The 23036-nt window shown below is 40.5% G+C and overlaps 3 protein-coding genes across 3 annotated transcripts in view; 2 read left to right on the forward strand and 1 right to left on the reverse strand.

Annotated features, from left to right (window-relative positions):
- ahr1b (aryl hydrocarbon receptor 1b) overlaps window positions 1-16263 on the forward strand; it is an 85444-nt gene extending 69181 nt beyond the window's left edge. Inside the window, exon 12 of the mRNA XM_019351920.2 lies at window positions 16145-16263. The gene's annotated coding sequence lies outside the window, so the exon portion shown is untranslated. The remainder of the gene's footprint in view (window positions 1-16144) is intronic.
- Window positions 2746-8320, reverse strand: LOC106097627 (retrovirus-related Pol polyprotein from transposon opus). The gene is made up of 2 exons (XM_019351918.2): window positions 3827-8320; window positions 2746-3522 (listed from the first exon to the last, which is right to left on the reverse strand). Exon 1 carries the CDS (start codon window positions 8176-8178, stop codon window positions 4372-4374), a length of 3807 nt encoding a protein of 1268 aa, XP_019207463.1. The 5' UTR covers window positions 8179-8320; the 3' UTR covers window positions 2746-3522; window positions 3827-4371.
- A 4117-nt stretch (window positions 16264-20380) lies between the features above and the next one.
- On the forward strand, window positions 20381-22672 carry LOC102078236 (leucine-rich repeat-containing protein 4). Its single transcript, XM_019351923.2, is given in 3 exon segments — window positions 20381-20428; window positions 21054-22073; window positions 22075-22672. Coding segments are annotated over 3 exon segments (1212 nt in total). The 5' UTR covers window positions 20381-20401; the 3' UTR covers window positions 22240-22672.
- The last annotated feature ends 364 nt before the right edge of the window (window positions 22673-23036 follow it).

A 23036-nucleotide genomic window follows, 5' to 3' on the forward strand; every position in this document is an offset into this window, starting at 1 on the left:
TATGGGCATGTGCAGAGCAGGGATAGTGGATATATCTGAAAAAGGATGTTGAAGATTGAGCTGCCAGACGGGAGGAACAGAGGAACACCTTCACTGAACAGCAATACTATTAGACTGATCACTTTGACCCATTGTAGTAGTTTTCCAAAGGTAGCAGCAGTAGATTTTACTGTGGTTGCAGGTTTATTGTAGCTCAAGTACTCGTGACTATGATGTGCTGATAGCAGAACGAGTAATGCAGTGTTTTTAAAAAAATAATAATAGCAGCAGAAACCAGTCACATCAGCACGAGTACTCAGACTTAGATGTGTGCAAAAATCTGCCAGATTGTTTATGAAGTTCTGATCTCAGCAGTAATTAAGTATCAGACAAATGATGAAGGTGGCGACGGTGATGTTGACAGAAGTGATGATGTTTATTCAGAGGAATGGGTTCACACTCAGCGAGGAGCCTCCATCAGACTCTTTAACGTCATCACAGCACGTACAAGTGGGGTCTGATTTTAAAGGATTTTAAACTTTCTCTTTTTTCAGCACCCGAGATCAAACTAAGTGGTTAAAATTTTGCATTTAAATCTTTTTTTTAAATTAAAAGAACACTTTGTTGGGATTGTTATTGTTTTGTTTTTTATATTTTTTCAAACATTTTTTTGTATTCATTTTATTATCAATATTTGTGTTATTTTTATGCTTTATTTATTGTTATTTATGTCTCTCCACTGCCTCACAAATTTCATCTGTTTATAAATATTTATCTATTTGTTGTCAACAATAATAAATTTCACTATTTATTCTGCTATTTATTTATTTATTGTTTTTTATATTTGTGTTTATTTACATTATATTGTCATTATTATTGATTATTTTTTTATCTATTTCCATCACCCATTTAAATTGATCTTTTTAAATATCAATTCTTTCATTACTATTAATATTGCTCTTTTTGATCATTAGTTAGAATTAGTTTATTTCTTCCTCCTGTCCCACAATTTTAATTGTTAATTAATTTTAGTTTATTTATTTATTTATTAGTAATTAGTTTCTCTTCCTACAATCCCACAAATTAAATCTTGTTTTATTATTTTATTTTTATTCTTATTTTATTTCATTAGCATTTATTATAATTAATTTGTGTTTTTAATTAAATTTTTTTTTTATTTTTAAATTGATTCATATACTTTAACTCCATGTAACACCCTGTCTTCTTCACGCCCTCACTCAGCCTACTAGTTAGGGGGACAGCAGTAATTAACAGTCACTTGTATTTAATAAATAAATAAATTCGTCATCACTTCCCTGGGCGTCCACCCGTTGTGTTTCAATCAGAGGACCTGATTGAAGACCTGACAGCGGCAGGGACAATCTGTTCCCGCCGGCACACCCCGTGTTTTCCTGACCTCAGCAACCTCTCCAAGTCTCTTCCTGTCACCCAGTCAGAGCTGCCACGGCGGATCTGAGGAGGGGCGTGAACAGGCCGCCACGTCACTCTGCCATTGTCGCAGTCGTTGGCACTTCAATGCATCACACACACACACACACACACACCTGCAGGTTAGTGTTTTGACACTAAGAGCGATGACCGACGGCTGATGGGCTGGCCTGTCCTGTAGAGTTATGTGTCTATACTGAGTGTGTGAAGCCCTCTAATTTCATCTAGCGCCTCTTTCCACAGCTGGAAGCAGGCATTTTAAAAAGGATTAATAAGTACCTGCCTTGTCTCACAGGTGGACGATGGCACCGCCTCGGAGAACAGGTTCCAACAGCAGTCTTTGTTCTGCTCTGGCTTTGGTGAACTCATCATTCAGGTCCATCAGGTGCTGCAGGCTGAGGACATTAAAAATGCTGGTTTGGTGTTTGAAGCGGTCCTTCAAAGAAGAAGCGGTTTGGTTTTGGTCTTTTCAGGCATCAACTAAAACAGACTTGATTCATTGCTGAGGCTGCCATATTTGTGCTACAACTACTATTCCCATTCCCAGCCAGAGGTGGCTAAAAGTAGAGACTTCCTTTATTTAAGTAGAAGTACAGATACCTGTGTTAAAAAATACTCAAGCAAATATTTTTATTTGAGTAAAGGTGAAAAAGTACACGCCCTGAAATGTACTCAAAGTAAGAAAGTAAAAAGTAGTCTACTAACCATTTTTGTTAACTGAACCTTGTGCTGTATTAATATAATAATACAATAATATTAATAAATGAGAATAAAAATATTATTCAAATTTAAATTCTAGCTCTAATGAGTGTACCCAGTTTGATCTGTTATGTAGGACATAAGCAGTGAAAGTGAATTTTAAAAAACAACTATTTTCTGTTGCCTATATTGTAGAGGGTGACCTTACCTCCACACATAAATGGTAAATAGCGTTCAGTCAGGGGTTACAGTGGGATTCATCAGGTGGGGGATGAAGTACAGGCTCAGCACAGGGAAAAGAAACACAACTCACAATAATTTCTAATATGAGCTCCAGTAGGTTTTCTTAGTGCACATGATGTGATCAGCTGACCTGCTCTTTGTATAAAAGATCAGATCTGAACACCATCATGTTGGTTTCCTTGGAGCTAGACATTATCACACTTGGACAAGACGATTGAACACAGAGTTATCCAAGAAAGCCACATCCTTCAAATAAATGAGAAGATCATGCAAGTGTAACACTTCTGGAGTCGTTACAGTATGCTAGGACCAGTTAGGTTCGACTACTAGAGTAGTAATGAGTGTAGGATGTAATAAAGACCACAGACCAGAAAATACGTTTAAATTGCCGGCTTGTTATTTTGAAAAAGACAGAGAAAAGACAGTTATAGACACATTACATAAAACATTCAACACACCTTTAAGGAAACAAGATATTTTCTTTCCCTTTTAGTTCAGTAATTTCTGTTAATTTATCCTATTTATTTCAAAACCTTTTATTTGGCTTTAAAGGGATGTTAATTTCAACCTAGGTTATTGTTTTATTCATTTCAAGTTCTAAGTTCAAGTTTATCCTTTGACCTATTTGAATTAACACTGTGTTATTTAAATCAAGCTTAGTTCTTTTAAGCCCAAGATTTAATTTAATCTTGGTCTAAGTTCAACCTTTAAATTTCAACCATTCCTTATTTTGTTTTAACCCAACAAAATTATTTACATTTCCATTAACACCATTACAGCATTAAAATTGGTTGTCCAAAATAAATTACAAAACATGTAAAAACTGAAAACAATTCAGCAAAAGGCTGAACAAATCCCCTAAACAAACAAATAAACAAAAGAAAATTGTCTCTGTGTCCTTTAACTATAAATCCTGGAATTGCTCTGAACGATTATCCAGTGCTTTGAAAGTCCACTGTTCTTTTGCAGAGGTGTATGGATTAATCCTACCAGTTTTTTTAGTGAAAGAGTTCAACGTCCAGCAGGGGGCAGTTTCCTTTTTCCTGCTCGGTACAGTTCAATGGGTCCCTGGGTGGCTCGCCATCTTGTTTCTCGCTCAGCGGATCAAACTCCGATTCTAGCTCGGCATTTCCCGATCCAAACCTTAATGGCCTACCATAACAACAAAGCAATATACATAAACATTTGAAAATAACACACGGGTAGCCCTTAAATAACAGTAAAAGTCCGTTTTTTCCAGCTTATTCAGTCTTAAATGAGGTGACGCCAATATGGCGCGCTGAAATACCGTCAAAGGCCTTTGAACTGCAGCCTGTGTGTTGGTCAAGCACCAATCCACCGTTTTTAACATAAAACAGCATAAATCTGCTACCTTGACTTTCCATTTGCATGAAATGAGCAATATAATACAACAAAACATTTCTTGCATGAAATAAAATACAATTTCTGAACTCACCAAGTCCCGTTCGGTTACGTTCACAACGTCACCAAGGCAAAGACAGGTCGGAAAAACAAAAATATATTCTCCAGAGTACAACAATGGCTTTATGTAGACTTCTGACTTGTTTTTTAATATTTTTCACTCGTTTAGGCAGCAGCTCTGCAACGACTATCTGCATTTCTCCCTCTCCAGCATCAAAAAGAAGGAACAACCCGCTTGGGTGTGGCTATCACAGGAGTCACGCTGCAGCGTACCCTTTCACAATAAGAGTCTGAACACATATTTTAGCCATTTTACCTTAATTAACATGAAACACCATGAATTAGCAAGTTTTTAACCTTTTAACACGTTTTTAAACACAATTGAAATCTTATACCATGAATTATATCATTGCTGATGTTTTTAATGAATTTCCTTAACCATTATGTTCTATTTATCACCTGTAATATGTTTCTTATGACTGTTTTTACTAACAGGCTTTTGTTTATTGACAACTATGTTAACCAGGGTTACACCCTCCCCTCTTAAATGTATGCAAGCCCCTTTGCATAATGCATAGATCAGACTACCTGGATATCATGGATTTCAATGGAGCCTGTCACAGCTTCACTTAAGCTTTGGAACAAAGATTGAACTATGCCAACAAGAGGGTTTCCTAATTGAGGGTATGTTAAGTGCTTGGGCTTTGTTCTCTCTCTGGATGATCTTCTGACCGATTGCTCTGCTTCAGGGTCATTTCTTTCAGTTTCATTGTTTACAGGTTCAGGTCCGTTCACCTGAGTTTGAGTTGCTTCCTCATCATTAGTTTTCGTTGAGTCCGATACATTGTCCATTTCATTTTGTTGAGTCATTTGAGCTCTTTCCTTTGCAGGTTCAGGCACGTTTTCCATTTCAGGTATTTTGTCATTTTCAGGTAAGTTTTCCATATCCGGTAGGTTTCCACAATCAGGTAAGTGTACAGTTTCCGTCATGTCCATGTGCTCTTGAGCAATATCAGGCACTGTCACATGTTCTGAGACTTGAGAATTGTCTGATTTGGTTTGCTCATTAGCATGGTTTGACTTAGCCTGGGGAGGAAAGACTACTTTGTATTCCTCAATCGACCTTGAGATCTCCTTAGGAGGAGGTGGAGGGTAATACAGAGGGTAGTTATCCTCCTCAGAGTGGTATTCAAGTTCAGGTTCATCAGGATCAGTTGTTGGGTGTTGACGTGTGCTTGGCCGATGAGGCTTTACTTGGACTGCTGGAGGATTTTCAGGGGCAGATGGCAAAAACCCACAGGGTAACAAAAGGTCTCTGTGGAGAGTTCTAGTGGGACCATGGTGATGCTCAGGTTTGACTGTGTACACTGGGAGGTTGTCCTTTTGACTTACAACCACGTGGACGATGGACTCCCACTTATCAGCCAATTTGTTTTTTCCCCTAATCCGAACATTCCTTACAAGCACGCGATCTCCAACACCTAGGACAGATTCAGTTACATGTTTGTCATATCTGGTTTTGTTACGTTCAGCAACTTTGCTGACATTTTTGGTAGCCAGTTGGTAGCTCTCCTGAAGGTGAGATTTGAGGGCTTTAACATACTGTGAGTGAGATTGCTGCTGGCGATGGTTCAGGGGGACATTGAAGGCAAGATCAATGGGTAACCTAGGCTGCCTGCCAAACATTAACTCGTACGGCGTAAATCCTGTACTTTCATGTTTGGTGCAGTTATACGCGTGAACAAGTGGCTTAACAAAGTCACGCCAATGTTTCTTGTCTTCGTCTTTGAGTGTACCCAACATGTTTAGCAGGGTTCTATTAAACCTCTCCACAGGGTTTCCCCTGGGATGGTAGGGTGAAGTTCTGACTTTTTGAATTCCAGCTAGGTCGCATAACTCTTTGATCGTTTTTGACTCAAAGTCTGCTCCCTGATCGCTATGCAACTTCTCGGGAAAACCGTAGTGGATTATAAAGTTTTCCCACAGGGCCTTGGCTACAGTTTTAGCCTTTTGGTTGGGAGTAGTCATGGCTACAGCATACTTCGTAAAGAAATCTGTAATAACTAAGACATCTTTAGTGTTGCTGCGATCTGGTTCAATTGTCAAGAAATCAATACACACCAACTCTAGAGGTCTGGTGACTTGAATGTTTACTAGGGGCGCCGCCCTCTCTGGCAGGGTCTTTCTGCAAACACACCTGCTGCAGCTTTTGATCCTTTGTTCTATGTCTGAGGCCATTTTTGGCCAGAAAAATCTGGTTCTGGCTAAATCAAGGGTCCGGTCAAGACCAAAATGACCCATGTCATCGTGAAGGCTTTTGAACACCATAGGTCTTAGACTTTCAGGAAGAACCAGCTGGTACTGGGCCTCTTCATCTACTTGCCTTTTTCTGTACAAAATCCCATTCTGCAACTCAAGTTTGTTTAACTCACGCAGAAGGATGCTAAGTTGTGGGATCTCGTTGCGTACAGTAGGAGGAGATGTTTCACCTGTTTCAAGCTGGTGTATGATTTCATTGATAGCAGGATCGTTTCTTTGACTTTGTCTTAACTCTTCTTCTGACAAGCTTGGAATGACAGGAAAAGCATCACACTGGTCGAAACTGTCGGGAACAGCATCAACGGACATAGACAGAGATGTCACGAGTGGGCAGGCGAGAGCATGGTCTGTGTCAAGAGACTGGAGGACTAGATGTTTCTCACAGATTGCACTGACAGCTTGAGAGGGAACGTGAGTGAAAGGATCGGTGCCAGGCAAGTGGTGTTGCACAAACTGACGGATCCGCTCCTGTTCCTTCAGAGAGACAAGGTCATTTAATGGCTCGAGATGCGGACGACGAGACAGGCCATCTGCGTCCATGTTTTGTTTGCCTGCTCTGTACCTAAGCTGGAACTCGAAAGAGGACAGGGCGGACAACCAGCGATAGCTCGTCGCATCTAACTTAGCGGTGGTCAAAATGTAAGTTAGAGGGTTACTGTCAGTTATTACTGTGAAAGGACTGCCATATAAGTAATCGCAAAACTTTTCCGTTACAGCCCATTTGAGGGCAAGAAACTCAAGCTTATGAGCAGGATAACGGCTTTCGCTTTTCGATAGTCCTCTACTTGCGTATGCAATTACTCGCAACTCTCCCTCCTGCTCTTGATAAAGAGCTGCCCCTAACCCAGTTGTGCTTGCATCTGTGTGCAATACGTAAGGCAACTTGGGGTTGGCAAAGCCTAAAATTGGGGCAGAAGTCAATTTGTCTATAATCGCCTCAAACGCTTTCTGACAACTCTCTGTCCATCTCTCCCCAAAAGGAGCTTTTGGCTGAAAGTATTGGATGTAGTTGGACTTAGAGCCATTGCTTTTCCGCAGTGGGGGGTATCCAGCAGTTAGGTTGGTAAGGGGTTTTACGATCTTAGAAAAGTCCTTAATAAACCGTCTGTAATACCCCGCAAACCCTAAGAAGGAGCGGAGTTCTTTCAAGTTCTTGGGACTTGGCCATGTTTTTAACGCTGCTACTTTTTCGGGGTCTGTTTCTACACCGTTTTGGGAGACAATGTGCCCTAAGTACCGAACTGACGTCTGAAAAAACATACATTTTTCAGGCGATAGCTTCAGACCGTATTCTTTGAGACGATTAAGCACGTGGAGAAGGCGGGTCTCATGTTGTTCGAGGGTTTCGGAGTAAACTATAAGGTCGTCTAGGTAGACCAGGACTTCCTTAAGGTTGATGTCGCCCATACATTTCTCCATCAGCCTTTGAAATGTGCTGGGAGCGTTTGTTATGCCTTGGGGCATCCTGTTGAACTCGAAGAACCCCATCGGACATACGAAGGCTGTTTTGTGCTTATCTGCCTCATCCACTTCGATCTGGTAGTACCCGCTTTTGAGGTCAAGGACCGAGAACCACTTCGATCCTGTCAAGGCGGAGAACGCTTCTTCCAAATTAGGAAGCGCGTAGGCGTCTTTGATGGTGTTCAGATTCAACTTGCGGTAATCTACACAAAGTCTTACGTCTCCATTTTTCTTCCTTACCACCACTATCGGTGAGGAAAATGGCGACTCGGATTCACGAATGACACCTGCATCGCTTAGCTCCAGCAAATGCCTCCGTACGGCATCAAGATCTTGTGGTCGTACGGGGCGAGGTCTGTGTTTAAAGGGGGTTTCATCGCTCAGTTTGATTTGGTGCTTTACTTTGTTAGTGCAACCAAAGTCTGTATCGTGTAGTGCGAAAACCTCCGACATAGCACTTAACTTTTGTGTGATTCGTTCTTTCCATTCAGCAGGGACTGGAGAATCAGCAAAGTTAAGGTTAAGCTCAGCAGGGTTTGAGCTGGGAGTCTGTTTAGACTGCTCTGTGATCTGACTGTTTGGTATGATCTCTTGAATAGCATGCATTTCAGCAATGACACTTTTCGCAGGGATAACTATGTCATGCTTACTTTCATTTCGCAGGACCACTGGAAGCTTTTGTGAGGGTTTCTCAGCAAGGGTAAGTAGACAGTTGGTGACCAAGACACCACCTGGCAAGGAGGATGTAGAGGGGTCTCGACCACTACCCACCTGCCTGAGTGTTCAGTTTTTGCGTGCACCAAACCCTCTAAGACTCGACTTTGGCCTGCAGGAATGACTTCAGGCTCCTTCCCTGACAGAGTGACAAGACCAAGGCTGTCGTCCTCTTTTTGCTTGTGTCTTTGTTGTAACACGCTCAGCACTACTCTATAACCATAAGGCAAGATACTGAGGTCTGTATCAGCCAAGGAAAGGCTTTCAAAGACAAGGTCAAGAGTGTTAGTGCCAATTAAGAGACAAGACTGAACACTAGAGCGTGTGTCTGGAACAATTAATGCAAGAGAAGACACAGTAAGTTCAGTACCAAAACAGCTCTTTGGAAAGGTAATGTCGACACAAATATAGCCTGAATATGGGACATTCTGACCATTTGCAGCTTCGACTTCTAGCAGGTCCTGTATTGGGTGGATTTCAAGGTCTGCAAGATTCTTTTCATAGAACGACCGGGACACTGTGGTCACTTGCGATCCGGTATCAAGAAGGCAGTTGCAAGCTTGATCATTGATTTTTACTTGAGCAGTGTACTTAGCTCCAATTAGACCTTTGGGTAGTTTCACAGTGGCTGATTTACTGTTTGAGAATCGGTTTTTGGGCTTATCTGAAGGTTCGGTGGGACTGGTTTTATCCGTAGCACCCATTTGTCCCACAATGAGGGCTCCCTTTAGTTTAAAGGCTGTGTTTGCTTGTTTTGTCTATCCCACAGTAACTGTTTTTCTTTCAACTGTTTCCTTTTGTCAGTGACTAAAGACGGGTTTGGGTCATTTGGGCACACAGAGGCAATATGGCCGTCTTCGCCGCACTGGAAACAGTATCCAGGCTTGGGCCTACTCTTCGCAGCTTGGGATGTCAAGGGGGTTTGTTCTGGTACTTTAGAGTTGGTCTTAGCATTAGCTTTTGGAGGGTTGGACTTTTTCCTAGGAGGGTTCGGGGTTAATGTTGCGAGATGGCTTTGGAGCTGACTGATTTGTGCCTTTAGTTCTGTGACCAGATCTTTTTGAGCATCTACTGGTGGGTCTACTTTCTGGGGTTTCAATCTTGTCAATTCACTCTGCAGCGCAGTTATTTGTGTTCGCATTTCAGTGAGATCGCTTTGCATGGTGAGCGCAGGAAAGTCAGCATTTGCAGCAATAGAGTGAGAGGCTACTTTTGGTCTGGTGGCAGCAAAATGTTTCTTCATTCGGCTTTCTTTTGCAGTATGCTTGTCCTCTTCTACTCTCAACTGTAGCAGCAGCTCGGTGAATGAGGGGGGTTTGTCTTTTTTCCTTTCGAGCTGAAGATCTGTTAACAAGGCATTATCCCAACACCCCCGACAGAATTGACGCAGAAGGTGTCGGTCTGCTTCACCAGCTAAGACACCACCTCTTTTCAGAGCTTCTGAGAGAGCTGTTTGCAAGCGATGGAGGTAGTGTGAAGGCTTTTCACCTGCATCTTGCAATGTGTTGAGGAATTTGGCGAAAAGCTCATCGCCATCCTCCACAGTGCCAAAAGCTGAATAGAGTAGTTCAAGATAAGCTGAAGGCAAAGCTTCAGGGCCCAGAGGTTTCACCACGTTGGCAGCAGGCGGTACAAGACTGTCTAAGATTTTCCGCGAGCGTTGCAAGTCAGACAGATTGGGATCTTGAAGTAGGAGCTCTACACTGTGGCGCCATGTATCAAAGTCCACCTCATGACTAGGACAGGGCAGTTTGCCTGAAAAATTTCTGAGGCGGAAAGAGGCGTTCACTGGTGAGACAAGAGCTTCACTTCGCACAATGTGCTCTACTACAACCTTTTGCACCTCAGGGTGTGTTATAAAGCTCTGTGGAATGGTAGTTTGTAGATCTGGTTGTGTCTGGTTGACTGACTCAGAATCGCTGATGCGTTCGTTAGCTTTGATTGGTTCTGCAGTTTCACTTTGGATAGGTTGGTCATTTGCTTGTACCTGGGTTGTTGGTTCACTTTGTGCATCTGGGGTAGGAGCTTCTATGCCAGGGGTCCCCAATCTCAGTCCACGAGGGCCGGTGTCCCTGCAGGTTTTAGATGTGTCCTTGATCCATCACAGCTGATTTAAATGGATAAATTACCTTCTCAACATGTCTTGAAGTTCTCCAGAGGCCTGGTAATGAGCTAATCATTTGATTCAGGTGTGTTGACCCAGGGTGAGATCTAAAACCTGCAGGGACACCGGCCCTCGTGGACTGAGATTGGGGACCCCTGTTCTATGCTGTGTGTGACTGACTGAGCACATTGGGAAAGGTGTTCATGCAGAACAGCTTCAAAAGATTTGCCACTAAGTTTAGCAATGCTTTGCAGTTCATTGAAAAAACTGTTGGTGGCGACGTTGGTAACAGCTGCGATGTACTCAGGTGACAGGGCTCGTATCTGATAAGTGACTTCATTCGGACATTCAAGTGTGTAAGGTAGTAAGGGTTCAAGTGTTGACAGAGCAGCCCCACTCTCATACTCCACAATAACATTTTTGTGGTAAGAAGACTTGGGATCATCTATCTTAAGGGTTCTCGCTGTTCGACCATATCTGTTTAAAAAGTCTTTTAAAGCTTCATCAGCGTCTGTGCCTGTAATCCCACTAACAATAACTGAGTTTGGGATTTTAACATTCTCTCTGTCAACTATTTCCATTTTGCCGGACTTGGCCTATTTTTGAGGTCTGGGTCAGGAAAACAACCTTGAGGAATCAATTACTACTCCTGGCTGGCTCGCCACTTCTGTAACACTTCTGGAGTCGTTACAGTATGCTAGGACCAGTTAGGTTCGACTACTAGAGTAGTAATGAGTGTAGGATGTAATAAAGACCACAGACCAGAAAATACGTTTAAATTGCCGGCTTGTTATTTTGAAAAAGACAGAGAAAAGACAGTTATAGACACATTACATAAAACATTCAACACACCTTTAAGGAAACAAGATATTTTCTTTCCCTTTTAGTTCAGTAATTTCTGTTAATTTATCCTATTTATTTCAAAACCTTTTATTTGGCTTTAAAGGGATGTTAATTTCAACCTAGGTTATTGTTTTATTCATTTCAAGTTCTAAGTTCAAGTTTATCCTTTGACCTATTTGAATTAACACTGTGTTATTTAAATCAAGCTTAGTTCTTTTAAGCCCAAGATTTAATTTAATCTTGGTCTAAGTTCAACCTTTAAATTTCAACCATTCCTTATTTTGTTTTAACCCAACAAAATTATTTACATTTCCATTAACACCATTACAGCATTAAAATTGGTTGTCCAAAATAAATTACAAAACATGTAAAAACTGAAAACAATTCAGCAAAAGGCTGAACAAATCCCCTAAACAAACAAATAAACAAAAGAAAATTGTCTCTGTGTCCTTTAACTATAAATCCTGGAATTGCTCTGAACGATTATCCAGTGTTTCCTTTTTCCTGCTCGGTACAGTTCAATGGGTCCCTGGGTGGCTCGCCATCTTGTTTCTCGCTCAGCGGATCAAACTCCGATTCTAGCTCGGCATTTCCCGATCCAAACCTTAATGGCCTACCATAACAACAAAGCAATATACATAAACATTTGAAAATAACACACGGGTAGCCCTTAAATAACAGTAAAAGTCCGTTTTTTCCAGCTTATTCAGTCTTAAATGAGGTGACGCCAATATGGCGCGCTGAAATACCGTCAAAGGCCTTTGAACTGCAGCCTGTGTGTTGGTCAAGCACCAATCCACCGTTTTTAACATAAAACAGCATAAATCTGCTACCTTGACTTTCCATTTGCATGAAATGAGCAATATAATACAACAAAACATTTCTTGCATGAAATAAAATACAATTTCTGAACTCACCAAGTCCCGTTCGGTTACGTTCACAACGTCACCAAGGCAAAGACAGGTCGGAAAAACAAAAATATATTCTCCAGAGTACAACAATGGCTTTATGTAGACTTCTGACTTGTTTTTTAATATTTTTCACTCGTTTAGGCAGCAGCTCTGCAACGACTATCTGCATTTCTCCCTCTCCAGCATCAAAAAGAAGGAACAACCCGCTTGGGTGTGGCTATCACAGGAGTCACGCTGCAGCGTACCCTTTCACAATAAGAGTCTGAACACATATTTTAGCCATTTTACCTTAATTAACATGAAACACCATGAATTAGCAAGTTTTTAACCTTTTAACACGTTTTTAAACACAATTGAAATCTTATACCATGAATTATATCATTGCTGATGTTTTTAATGAATTTCCTTAACCATTATGTTCTATTTATCACCTGTAATATGTTTCTTATGACTGTTTTTACTAACAGGCTTTTGTTTATTGACAACTATGTTAACCAGGGTTACACAAGCACACATACCTCCTAAGTAAGAAAGAGTTTCAATAAAACTATCAAAAGAGGCCAAAACAAATGTTCATATTGGGCTGTAAACATGTTTGTTTACTAATGAACCTCAGGTGGTCGTTAGTGGAACTGCAACTTTTGGCAGCTTCTTTTCATTTTTCAGCCCCAGAGGCTGATGCTTGATCTAAACCTGTGGTTCTCAAACTCAAAAGCCAAAAACGTTCACTCCCAGCAGCCCACAGTTTTCATCATGATCAATGAAGTTATCATTAAAAATTGAAATAGGATCCAAATTGAGTTTTATTGAAGTAAAAGCCACAGTTTGAGAACCATTACTACTCGTGCTGCTGCTCCGCCTGCTGTCTCCTTCTCTTCTAATAGACCTGCTTCGCCCTCTGGTGGCCAGCAGCAGAAACTACACCAGATCTGCTCACAGCCTACAGTAAATGTCACAGCGTGTTTCACTTACAGCTTCTGGTGCAAATAATGAATACAGTGTAAAGAAATTATGGCTGTAAAACCGTTTGAAAGCAATTTACCAAAAAAAAGAGAGAATAATGAAAAATGAGCGCAGCAGCTAGGGAAAAATACTGATAATCAAACTAAATTGGTTAGTGAAATAAAGAGCAACTTTAATGTTCCCCTCTGCAGCAGCAGCAGCAGGGGAAGAATATGAAGGTAATCCTCCTCCTCAGGGATTATCTTCATCTTCCACTGTCAGGGTTTCTGTCTTACTGTAATCCTCCGGCTCCATGATCGTCTGACAGCTGTTAACACAGACACCCAATCAGCTGGACACATTTGTGAGAGAAGGAGGAAGTAAAAGTAAATGCAATATAGGTTAAAGTAGTGTTGATACTGGTGGTACTGTTTACTGGGAACAGAGAAATTACTGATAGCAGAAACAGATTTAGAGGAAATTTAACAGTGATCACAGATGTAGCCGTTGTTGTATTTTCATAAATATATGAATGAAAAAAGTCTATTTGATGATTTTATTGTATTCATTATGAACAATATTTTATATATCCCAACTGATCAGTTTATTAGGTACACCTTGCTGTTCTTGGTTGGATCCCCTCAGTTTCCTGTTCTAATGGGAGTGTCATCTAGTGTGGTCTTCTGCTACTACTAAATAAATATGTAAACATGCTGAAAAAATACAGACGTAAAACACTTAACAGCATCGCATCTCTACTGTTTAAAAAATGAAAAACCGGTTGGTTAATAAAGTAGACTTAGCTGGAATATTTAAATAAGATCATCACGTAAAATTCTTGGTAAAGATGCTGTGTTTTTATTCAGAAGGAAACAAACAGGAGTAAAGTTTCTACAGAGATTTTTGATGTGATGGTTTCTGGACTCTTTGAGGAACGGTGATGCTGTTTTACACAGATCTGATTGGTCACTAGGTGGTGGTTTGGTACATGATTATGTCTCATTTGGAACATAATCTGCTCCGCAGCTTAAAACGTGATCCACCTTCATAACGTTGAGAACAGACGATCATCTCTGAAGTTTCCACCTCTGGTGAATCTATCAAGTTACATGAACCCTCTTAAAATCCACAAACTGTTGCTCTGTGCAGATTAAAAACTAGCAAGATAGAGGTTAATGCACACCACATCAAACTCTGTTTTGCTTTTTTAAATGAAAATAAAACCAGCTCTTTTCCTGCTCCACCCGAGTCTCAGTCCTCAGGACATCATGGGAGTCCTGAGGGAGTTATCGCTCATACCAAAACACACTGATGCTCCTTTGTCCTTGTCTCATTGACCTGAATTACTGTTTTCAGAAAGAAACCTGAGCTCAAATTGTATTATTTTTGTTCATTGGGCTAAATCACTCTCTGCGTCATTGGGTCTGCTGGGTTTTGGGCTGATAGTTTGAACTGCTCTTTGTAGAGTTCTGGTTATTATTGAAGTGAACTCGCTGAGTCGTTGTATATAAATTATAGTGCACTGTTAATAAAATGGAATGAAAAAGTATTTCCCCCTTTTCTGATTTCTTAGTTTAGTAGTTTTTTTTGTTTTTATTTATCAAGCGTACATATTTCAACTCATCAACATATGTTAATATTAGACAAAGAAACCCCCAAGCCAAAAATATCTTGTCTCACAAAGTAAAGCAGGATAAAAGATCTCAAACACCAGCACATCATGCCACGAAAGAAACAGCTATGAAACAAAGTCAGTGACATCTGTCAGACTAGAAAAGGTTACAAAGCCATTTCTGAGTCTTTGCGACTCCAGTAAACCAGAGTGAGAGACATTATCCACACAAAGAAGAAACCTGGAACAGTGGTGAAGCTACAGACTAAAATTACTCCAAGAGCTTCGATGGCTCATCAAGGAGGTCACAAAACAACCCAGAACAAAATCTAAAGAACTGCAGGCCTCACTTGCCTCAGTTGAGGTCAAAGTTCATGATTCAACAATAAGACAGAAACTGGGGAAAATTGCCTCCATGGGAGAGTTCAAGGAGAAAACCACTGCTGATCAAAAAGATCACAAAGGCTCATCTCATATTTACCAAAAACACCTGATGATCCCAGAGAAAATATTCTGTGGACTGACTGCTTCAGGACGACTTGCTGTAATTGATGGACCATGAATTCTGCTCTCTACCAGAAAATCCTGAAGGAGGATGTCCGACCATCAGTTCATGCTCTGAAGCTCAGGAGCACTTGGGTTCTGCAGCAGAACAATGATCAGAAACACACCAGCGAGTCGACCTCTGAATAGCTAAAAAAAACCCCAGAATGATGGTTTTGGAGTGGCTGAGTCAAAGTCTGGAATTAAATCAGACTGAGAAGCTTTGAAGTGACCTTAAACAGGCTGTTCATGCTGGAAAATCATCCAGTGTGTCTGAATTAAAGCAAATCTGAGTGTTTTTGCAATTTTCTCTGCATTCAGTTTTTTAAAAAGACGCAGGCACTGATCATGAAAGCGCACAAATCAACCTTTTTTGTGATGGAATATCTGATCTTGAAATCTCGAAAACAGATTTATTATATTTTGACTTAGTTTTGAGTTTTTGCTTTTAATTCGGTTTATTGTCAGTTGTTTCCTTTTAATTTGGTATATGGTCAGTATATGGATGCACCGGCGCCTCCTCAGGGTGGTTATACTGATAAATACTACAACTGAAGACATATTTTTTCCATTTTTTCTTTGATGATCCAATTGTTTTTCCACACTTAGATGCAGCTGTGTGTACGAACCCTGCTGTAAACATGCAGGAACATCGGGGAGATAAACACAGCGGCGCCTGCGGTCAATCAAATCTGTCCAGATCTCCTAATTCTCTGCTCTGTGGCCCAGTTTGGCTTCAATCTCTTAAAGCTCCCATCTCCTAACCCACACCCACACCACACAACAACAGCACACCAACAGCACTGCGTGGTGAATAATTGACGAGTCCTGCCTCCTCTCTCTCCCTCTCTGTGTTTCTTTCCATCACTCTGTCTTTGTGTTGTCGCTCGCCGGGTTCTCCAGACCGTGAAGACCCGCCCCTCCCTCTGCTCCATCACGTCCACTCTCCACCTGCTGCTGGCTGGATGTTGACGACTGTCAGCAGGTAGACAGACGGACGGAGGGGCAGGCAGGAGCAGCAGCTGCTGGTAAGATGAAACCTTTCTGTTATGGTCAGACAACACAGACTGTTTGGAGATTTTTTATCTCACAGGCTGCATCTGCTCCTCATTCTTCTTATTTCTCATGTTCAGGTGTAATTTTATTAGAGGACAACATAGTGAATGAGTCTGCTGAGCATTTGTTTCATTTAAAGGATGTTTTTACTGCCATCGCCCTGATGAGGATCCTTTTTAAAACTGTGAGAGTGCTCGAGTCATGTATGTGATTTTGCTTTCTCGCTGCATCCAGTTTTCTATACTCAGATGAACTTTATTCATTCCCAGATCTGTAATCACTAAACTCCAATTTTTTAATGAATAAATGATTATTTGTTTTTTTGTTTTTATCAACAAAATTAGTTTTGGTGACACAGGAGAGCAGTGATGCTTCTCTGGTATTATAATGCTGTTAAACCTCTCGGTGCTCTATTCTATAGGATTTATGTTACAATTCTGTCGTTTCTCTACTATTAAAATCTATCAGACTACTTTTGACATGAAGTCTGAATTCACGTTTGTCCATTTCAGATGAGTAGTGCAGAGACACTGCAGCTTTTGCTAAATTAACTCGCTATTCGCACACATGACGAATCAGTCCGGCCCCCTGGATGGCTTTACAAAGTCTGACAGTTTGCACAAAAGGACTTTTGTTTTTTTTCTCTGTGTTTTTCACCTGCAGGCAGATATTTGAATAGTTTTCAGTTCCACAGTCAGCAGCCTATTTCCTGGAAATCTTTCATGGAAAACTCCCACTATCCTTTAATCACAACTCTGATCATCACATCAGGCAAAGATGAAAAATATTTTCCATGTTTTTTTTATGATAAATATTTTTGTCAACTAGTTTCATTATGGTTATTCTCCATCAACAGCTTCGCTTTAGCCTCCCGACAGCCACAGCTTGTCATTTCTTTGTATTTTGCGTCCAAGCAGCCAGACTTTGTTGTCATTTTTTAAAGTGGTCTTGAGCAATAGTTCTCTGAAAGTTTGTACAGTTTTGTGTTGTACATTGGATGTTTTTTTCATTCATTTTTGCTTCAGTCCTTGTAACTGACCATTATTGGAGGAATGTATTTTTCAATTTGTTTGTTAAGCCGCTTAATTCTGGCCTATTATTGATCATTCAAACATAAAAAATGCTCCTAACTTAAGGGATGAACCAGTGTTGTGTCTACATATAACAGACAACTTAGCAAAGACCAATTTTAAATTGTATCTTTAGGCACTTTGTTACCAACAGTCTGTCACAAAAACATAATTTTTTCCCATTTCTTTGATTGAATTTTGACAGAAGTAAAATATTATTTTTGTATCAGGTAATTCTCAGAGAGCTTTTAGCTGAAAACTTGCATGGTGTGCAGTGTGACCTTAAAAAATTTGAGGAAAGTGGAAAAGTGGATAACAAAAGAACAAGTCTCAGGTCTAAAAAAAAAAAAATATCTACGGTATGTGAAAGTCTTGTCCTTGAGACATACAAAACAAGCAGGATGTGAGAGATGCACCTGGACCTTCATCTACTGTTCACTGAAGCCTCAGAAATGGTGTTAGTGGAAGGAAGCCATGCTTAAGGAAGGGAAACAGGGAGAAAAAGCTGATATCTTGAACATCTTGTCAAAACAGAGAACTATGTCTGAAGACTAAATAAATCATTGCACCTATTTCTCATTCAAATACTGCAACACAAGTTCAGGAAAATAGTGAAAATATGTCAGAAAACCAAGAAATTCTTGTTACATCCAATGGATTTGTTAAACTAGATTTTTTTTAATGTACTAACTTTTAATTACTTCCAAAGGTCCACTTGCAGTGCCTTTTTTACCCACTAGGAGGCAGCAGCAGCCCACTTAAAAAATGTGTTTTTACTGCAAAATTTCTCCAGAACTAATCAGCAACTTTTGAGTTATTTATTTTTTCTCTCATGATATTTTTAATTTCAAAAAGTGTTGTAATATTATGAAAAATAACATTACAAAATAAAATATAACACTGCAACCCAAAAGCAAAAGTGAAAAAAATATATTTATAATTAAATAAAATCAAAACTACTGAACATTTTAAACCATAAAAACCTCTTATGTTTCAGACGTCCAGTGTGCCTTATTAAATAATCAAAAAAATAGCTTCAGTATAACTAAACCTTCTAAAATGTGTAATTACAGCATCTCTTTAACTCCGTAGAGCTGCTGCAGCTCTTATTTAAATGATCTCTGACGCAATGTGACAGATTAGACCAGGCGTGACCCAATCTGGCTTTGCAGACTAATGAGAGTGGGGCATAATTCAGGGGCGATTCAAGGGTTTTTTTTTTTAAGTGAGTCTGTGTTTCAGTTTAGGTTTTACTGATCATTACTTTCTGTATTAGTGAAGTTCTAATTGCATGTAAAGTTGACCTTTTTCTTCTAGATGCAACTTTTCTTGTCTCTGTGTTTAGCATTTTTTCTCTTGACTAGTTCCCATTTTACTTTGAGGGTTAGAGTTTTTTGGAACCTGTGCTATATTTACTTTTTTTGTCCGAGTGATTCCTCAATCAGCCCTCGGTGTATAAATAGTCCCGTCCTCCTCTTTGTTGTGTCGCCTGTAAGTGTTCATGTTTTTTTCCCCATGTGTTGCCTCATGATCTCCTTTCCCCCATCGTTGTTACTCCTGTGCAACCTCTTTATGGCAAAGGTGGTCTGTCTATTTGGACAGTTATTAAAGGGTTTTTGTTGTTTCTGTTAGAGTTGTCTGATTTGGTTTTAACACCCAGGGGTGTTTAAATGTTTAAATTTAAACACCCCTGGTTGAATGGCAGACCTGCGACTGAATGTGGGGGAAAAAATCTCAGATTTTTTAACATCTGTTTTGTAAATGGATGATTAGTTAAATCTGACTGCTGTTTTTTTTTTTTTTACAATAAAGGAATATTTTCCCTGACCCATTTCTGATCATAGATCAGATTGGAGGATATTTAAGTGAGTTTGAATGAATTTAAATGAGAAAATCTAAAAATTCACCTTACAGTGTCATCAAGGTACAGTGGATCTCTCTCTTAACCTTATTGGCTGGATTTCTCATTTATCTCATCTCAAATAGTACTGCATATGTCTTTAAGAAAATTTTAAATTCTCAGTGCTGTAAAGAAGTCCTGCTGAAAGCTGTCATTTGTAGATTAGTGGATTTATACTTCGAGCTCCCACACAGGGTCACAAGATTAGTTTAAGAAACTGCTGTGATGGAAAAAAAAGATTATTTTTTCCCACAGTTGTTTTAGTCAGCATTTACAACATTTATAAAAACAAAGAAGATTCAGGTCTAACTCACTGTACATTGAAGAACAAATGAAGGCAACAGCACTTACAGTTAGAGATCTCCAGCTATCTGTTTGTTTGTTTTTCTCAGTTATAAAAATGTAGATTCAACAGAAACACAGAAATATACAGCTGTAGTCACAAGTTTACATCTGCTCCTTATGGGGAAGAATGTAACTGTAATTTTGGTATTATAAGGATTTCTTTGAACTGTCTTTTTCAGGCGTGAAATGATTGTACAGGATACATTTTTAACAACTTACAAAAACAAGAATTGGCTGTTTTTGTTTTAAGTTTGAATTTATATTGGATTTTCTCTCATCCACACAGGCTCAAATACACTCACCTAAAGCTTTAAGGTCAGACGAGACAACGACTGAGCTATTTAGGCCAGCGGTCCCCAGCGGTTTTTGCACCACAGACCAGTATAATGTCAGACAGTATTTTCACGGACCGGCCTTTAAGGTGTCGTGGATAAATACAACAAAATAAAATGATACGACCAAGAAAAAACTGTGGTATTTTGTAAATGTAATAATAAACGCGAATTCACTGTGTAATTGTGTAACTTTATGAGCAGTGCCAACAACATTAAGAGTAACATCCTCCTCTCTGCCCCTTAATGCTCTCTGGTCGCTATGGTAACGCGTAATTTCTTTCAAAATAAGCCACACAACTACAACACTGGAAAAGACCCAGGGAAACCGAGTTAACGATAAAAACCCTAAAAACCATAAATTTCACACCTCAACTCTAACGGTCCAATACCAAATGACTCACGGACCGGTACCGGTCCATGGGCCGGGGGTTGGGGACCACTGATTTAGGCCACAATGACCACAAGTATGTTTGGAGTAAAGGTGAGACTTTCAAAGCTAAGAACACGGTACCAGCTGTCAAGCATGGTGGTGGTATCATCATGCTCTGGGGTCTTTTTGCTGTCAGTGGTACTGGTACATTGTACGTTGAATAAATTGCATGGAATAATACAATAATATAATAGAGGAGGACTAGCTCCAAATTCTTCAACTTCACCTCAAATCAACAGCCTGACAGTTGAAACTTGGACATAGTTGGGTGTTCACAATGATACCAAACAAGCATCAAAACTGGTTTTGGTATGAATAAAGCAGCCTCACATTAAACTTCTGGACTGGCCTTGCCAAAGCCAAAGCGGATGATGCATAAAAGCCAGGACCATGACAGGAAACCAACCAATTTAAATGAACCCTACCAATTCTGCAAAGAAAAATAGCCAAAAGAGTTTAAAGGGTTACTCTTTGTTCAAAACATGGAAGCATTATGTTTCAACCATGAAAACATGGTTGAAACATAATACTTCATTTTTTTCATTTTCTAATCACTACAATCACAAATCTTTAAACTAAATCTCTATATATTTCCTGCACAGTATGAGATTTGTGTATCCATGTCACAGTCCTGAAAGAGGCCACTGAGTGGTAAAATCCTTCCTTGTTGTTTCAGAGAGCCATCATGAAGCTGGTTTTGCTCCTCCTGCTGGTGACGGAGGCATCCTGCAGGTCTCACAGCTCTGGGTGTGAGAAGGGCTGTGACTGTCGTGGAGACCTCAAGTTCACCATATGCTCAAGGGCTTCCTTCACACGGCTCCCCAGCCGAGTGCCTCCCATCACTGAACTCCTCGACCTGTCTGACAACTGGATCTCCATCATCCCCGAGCGCACCTTCAACACCACCCGCAAGCTGCGGGTACTCCTGCTGCAGAACAACAACATCAGCGTGGTGGAGGATGGTGCCTTCTGCCAGCTGGAGTTCCTCCAGAAGCTGGATCTGAGCTGGAACCAGATCACCACTCTCTCTGAGGGATTCTCCATTGGCCTAGCCTCACTGCGGGAGCTGCAGCTGTCCCACAACCGACTGACCACCCTGGACAGCCGGACCTTCCGGCACCTGGACAGCATCCAGCGATTAAACCTAACCAACAACAGCATCCAGACCATCCAGATGAGGTCGTTCTCCTCAATGAGCCTCCTCAGACAGCTCCACCTGCAGGACAACCAGCTGACGTCTCTGAGGAGCGGCACCTTCTCCATGCTGCACTCCCTCAAAGTCCTCAACCTGGCCGGAAACCAGATCAGTGAGGCGGAGACTGGTGTCTTCAAGCCGCTCGCTAGCTTGACGTTACTCAACATTGCCAACAACCAGCTGACCACCATCTGCTTCAAGACTTTCCTGAGCATCCACACCTACAGCACCCACCTCCTGCTGGAGGGGAACCCCTGGAACTGCGACTGTGACCTGCAGAGAGTTTTCCGGAAGCTGCGCAGCATCCAGCGGCTCTTCCTGGATGACTACTACAACCTGACATGCAGTTCGCCACCTGACCTCCAGGGCTACCTTCTGATAAACGTGGATGACGAGCTGTGCATTGCTGAGACGGTCACTGTGCTCATCATAACCATCACCGTCATCATCACCCTGCTGGCTGCCATGCTGATGGGTGAGAGAAAGAGGAGGAGGAGAAAGAAGAAGGGATTCCACTGGACGCAGCAGGGAGACTTCTCAGACGAGTCAGACTACTGAAGCAACTTCTGTTTCTGACTTAAATATATCACTCTTTCTTTTCTCACGCTGTAGTCTGGTAGTATTTTCAGGCAACCGTTTCCTCTGCATAGACATCTGCAAGCCTTGAGAGAATTTTGATCTCCTGCAGTTCTGTTGGATTCTTGCTAGAAAAACCTCTCATTTAAAATCAAGCTGTGGAAGTTTGGGATTATCTCCCTGCACAGTTTGATTTTAAAAGCACATTAAAAGCACATTTATGCACCCTAACTATGACATTATTTATTGTTAATAAAAGGTTTATTGGTGAAAAGCAGATTTTATATGGTTGGGTGTCATGACATGGAAGCCTTGCTTGTGTGTGGTCCCAGATGTAAGAAGGAAAATATCATATTTTATGTTCTCTAAGTTTTTTGTTTAGTTTACGCCATAGATTGTACATAAAAAATGGACATAGCCACTGTGAGCTCATCCATTGGGCTTCAACTCAACATTTCAAAGCTTCAGCGTTAGCATTTTAGGCACTTCTTTGTTGTTGCTTGGAACCAAGAGTGCTCATAACTAGACTAGAAGTGGAGTTAAAAAAAAATCCAGATAGAAGCCTCAGTGAGATTAAAACCTGTATTTTAAAAGTGACTTGGCCAAGAAGGCAGCAGAGATTGTATCCATCCATCCATCCATCCATCCATCCATCCATCCATCCATCCATCCATCCATTCATTCATTGCATTCTACTTATGTTAAGCTGGGTTGTGGTCACAACAAACTAAGCTCTGGATCTCCTGAAATTTTAACTTACATATTTCAGATGAGAAAACAAATCTTAATTTTAGACAAAGAAAACCTGAGTAGATATAAAATGCTGTTTTTAACTGAGGATTTCAGAGCATGAACTGATGGTCAGACATCGTCCTTCAGAATTTTCTG

Source organism: Oreochromis niloticus, linkage group LG23 (assembly GCF_001858045.2).
Source record: "Oreochromis niloticus isolate F11D_XX linkage group LG23, O_niloticus_UMD_NMBU, whole genome shotgun sequence".
NCBI classification, from domain to species: Eukaryota; Metazoa; Chordata; class Actinopteri; order Cichliformes; family Cichlidae; genus Oreochromis; species Oreochromis niloticus.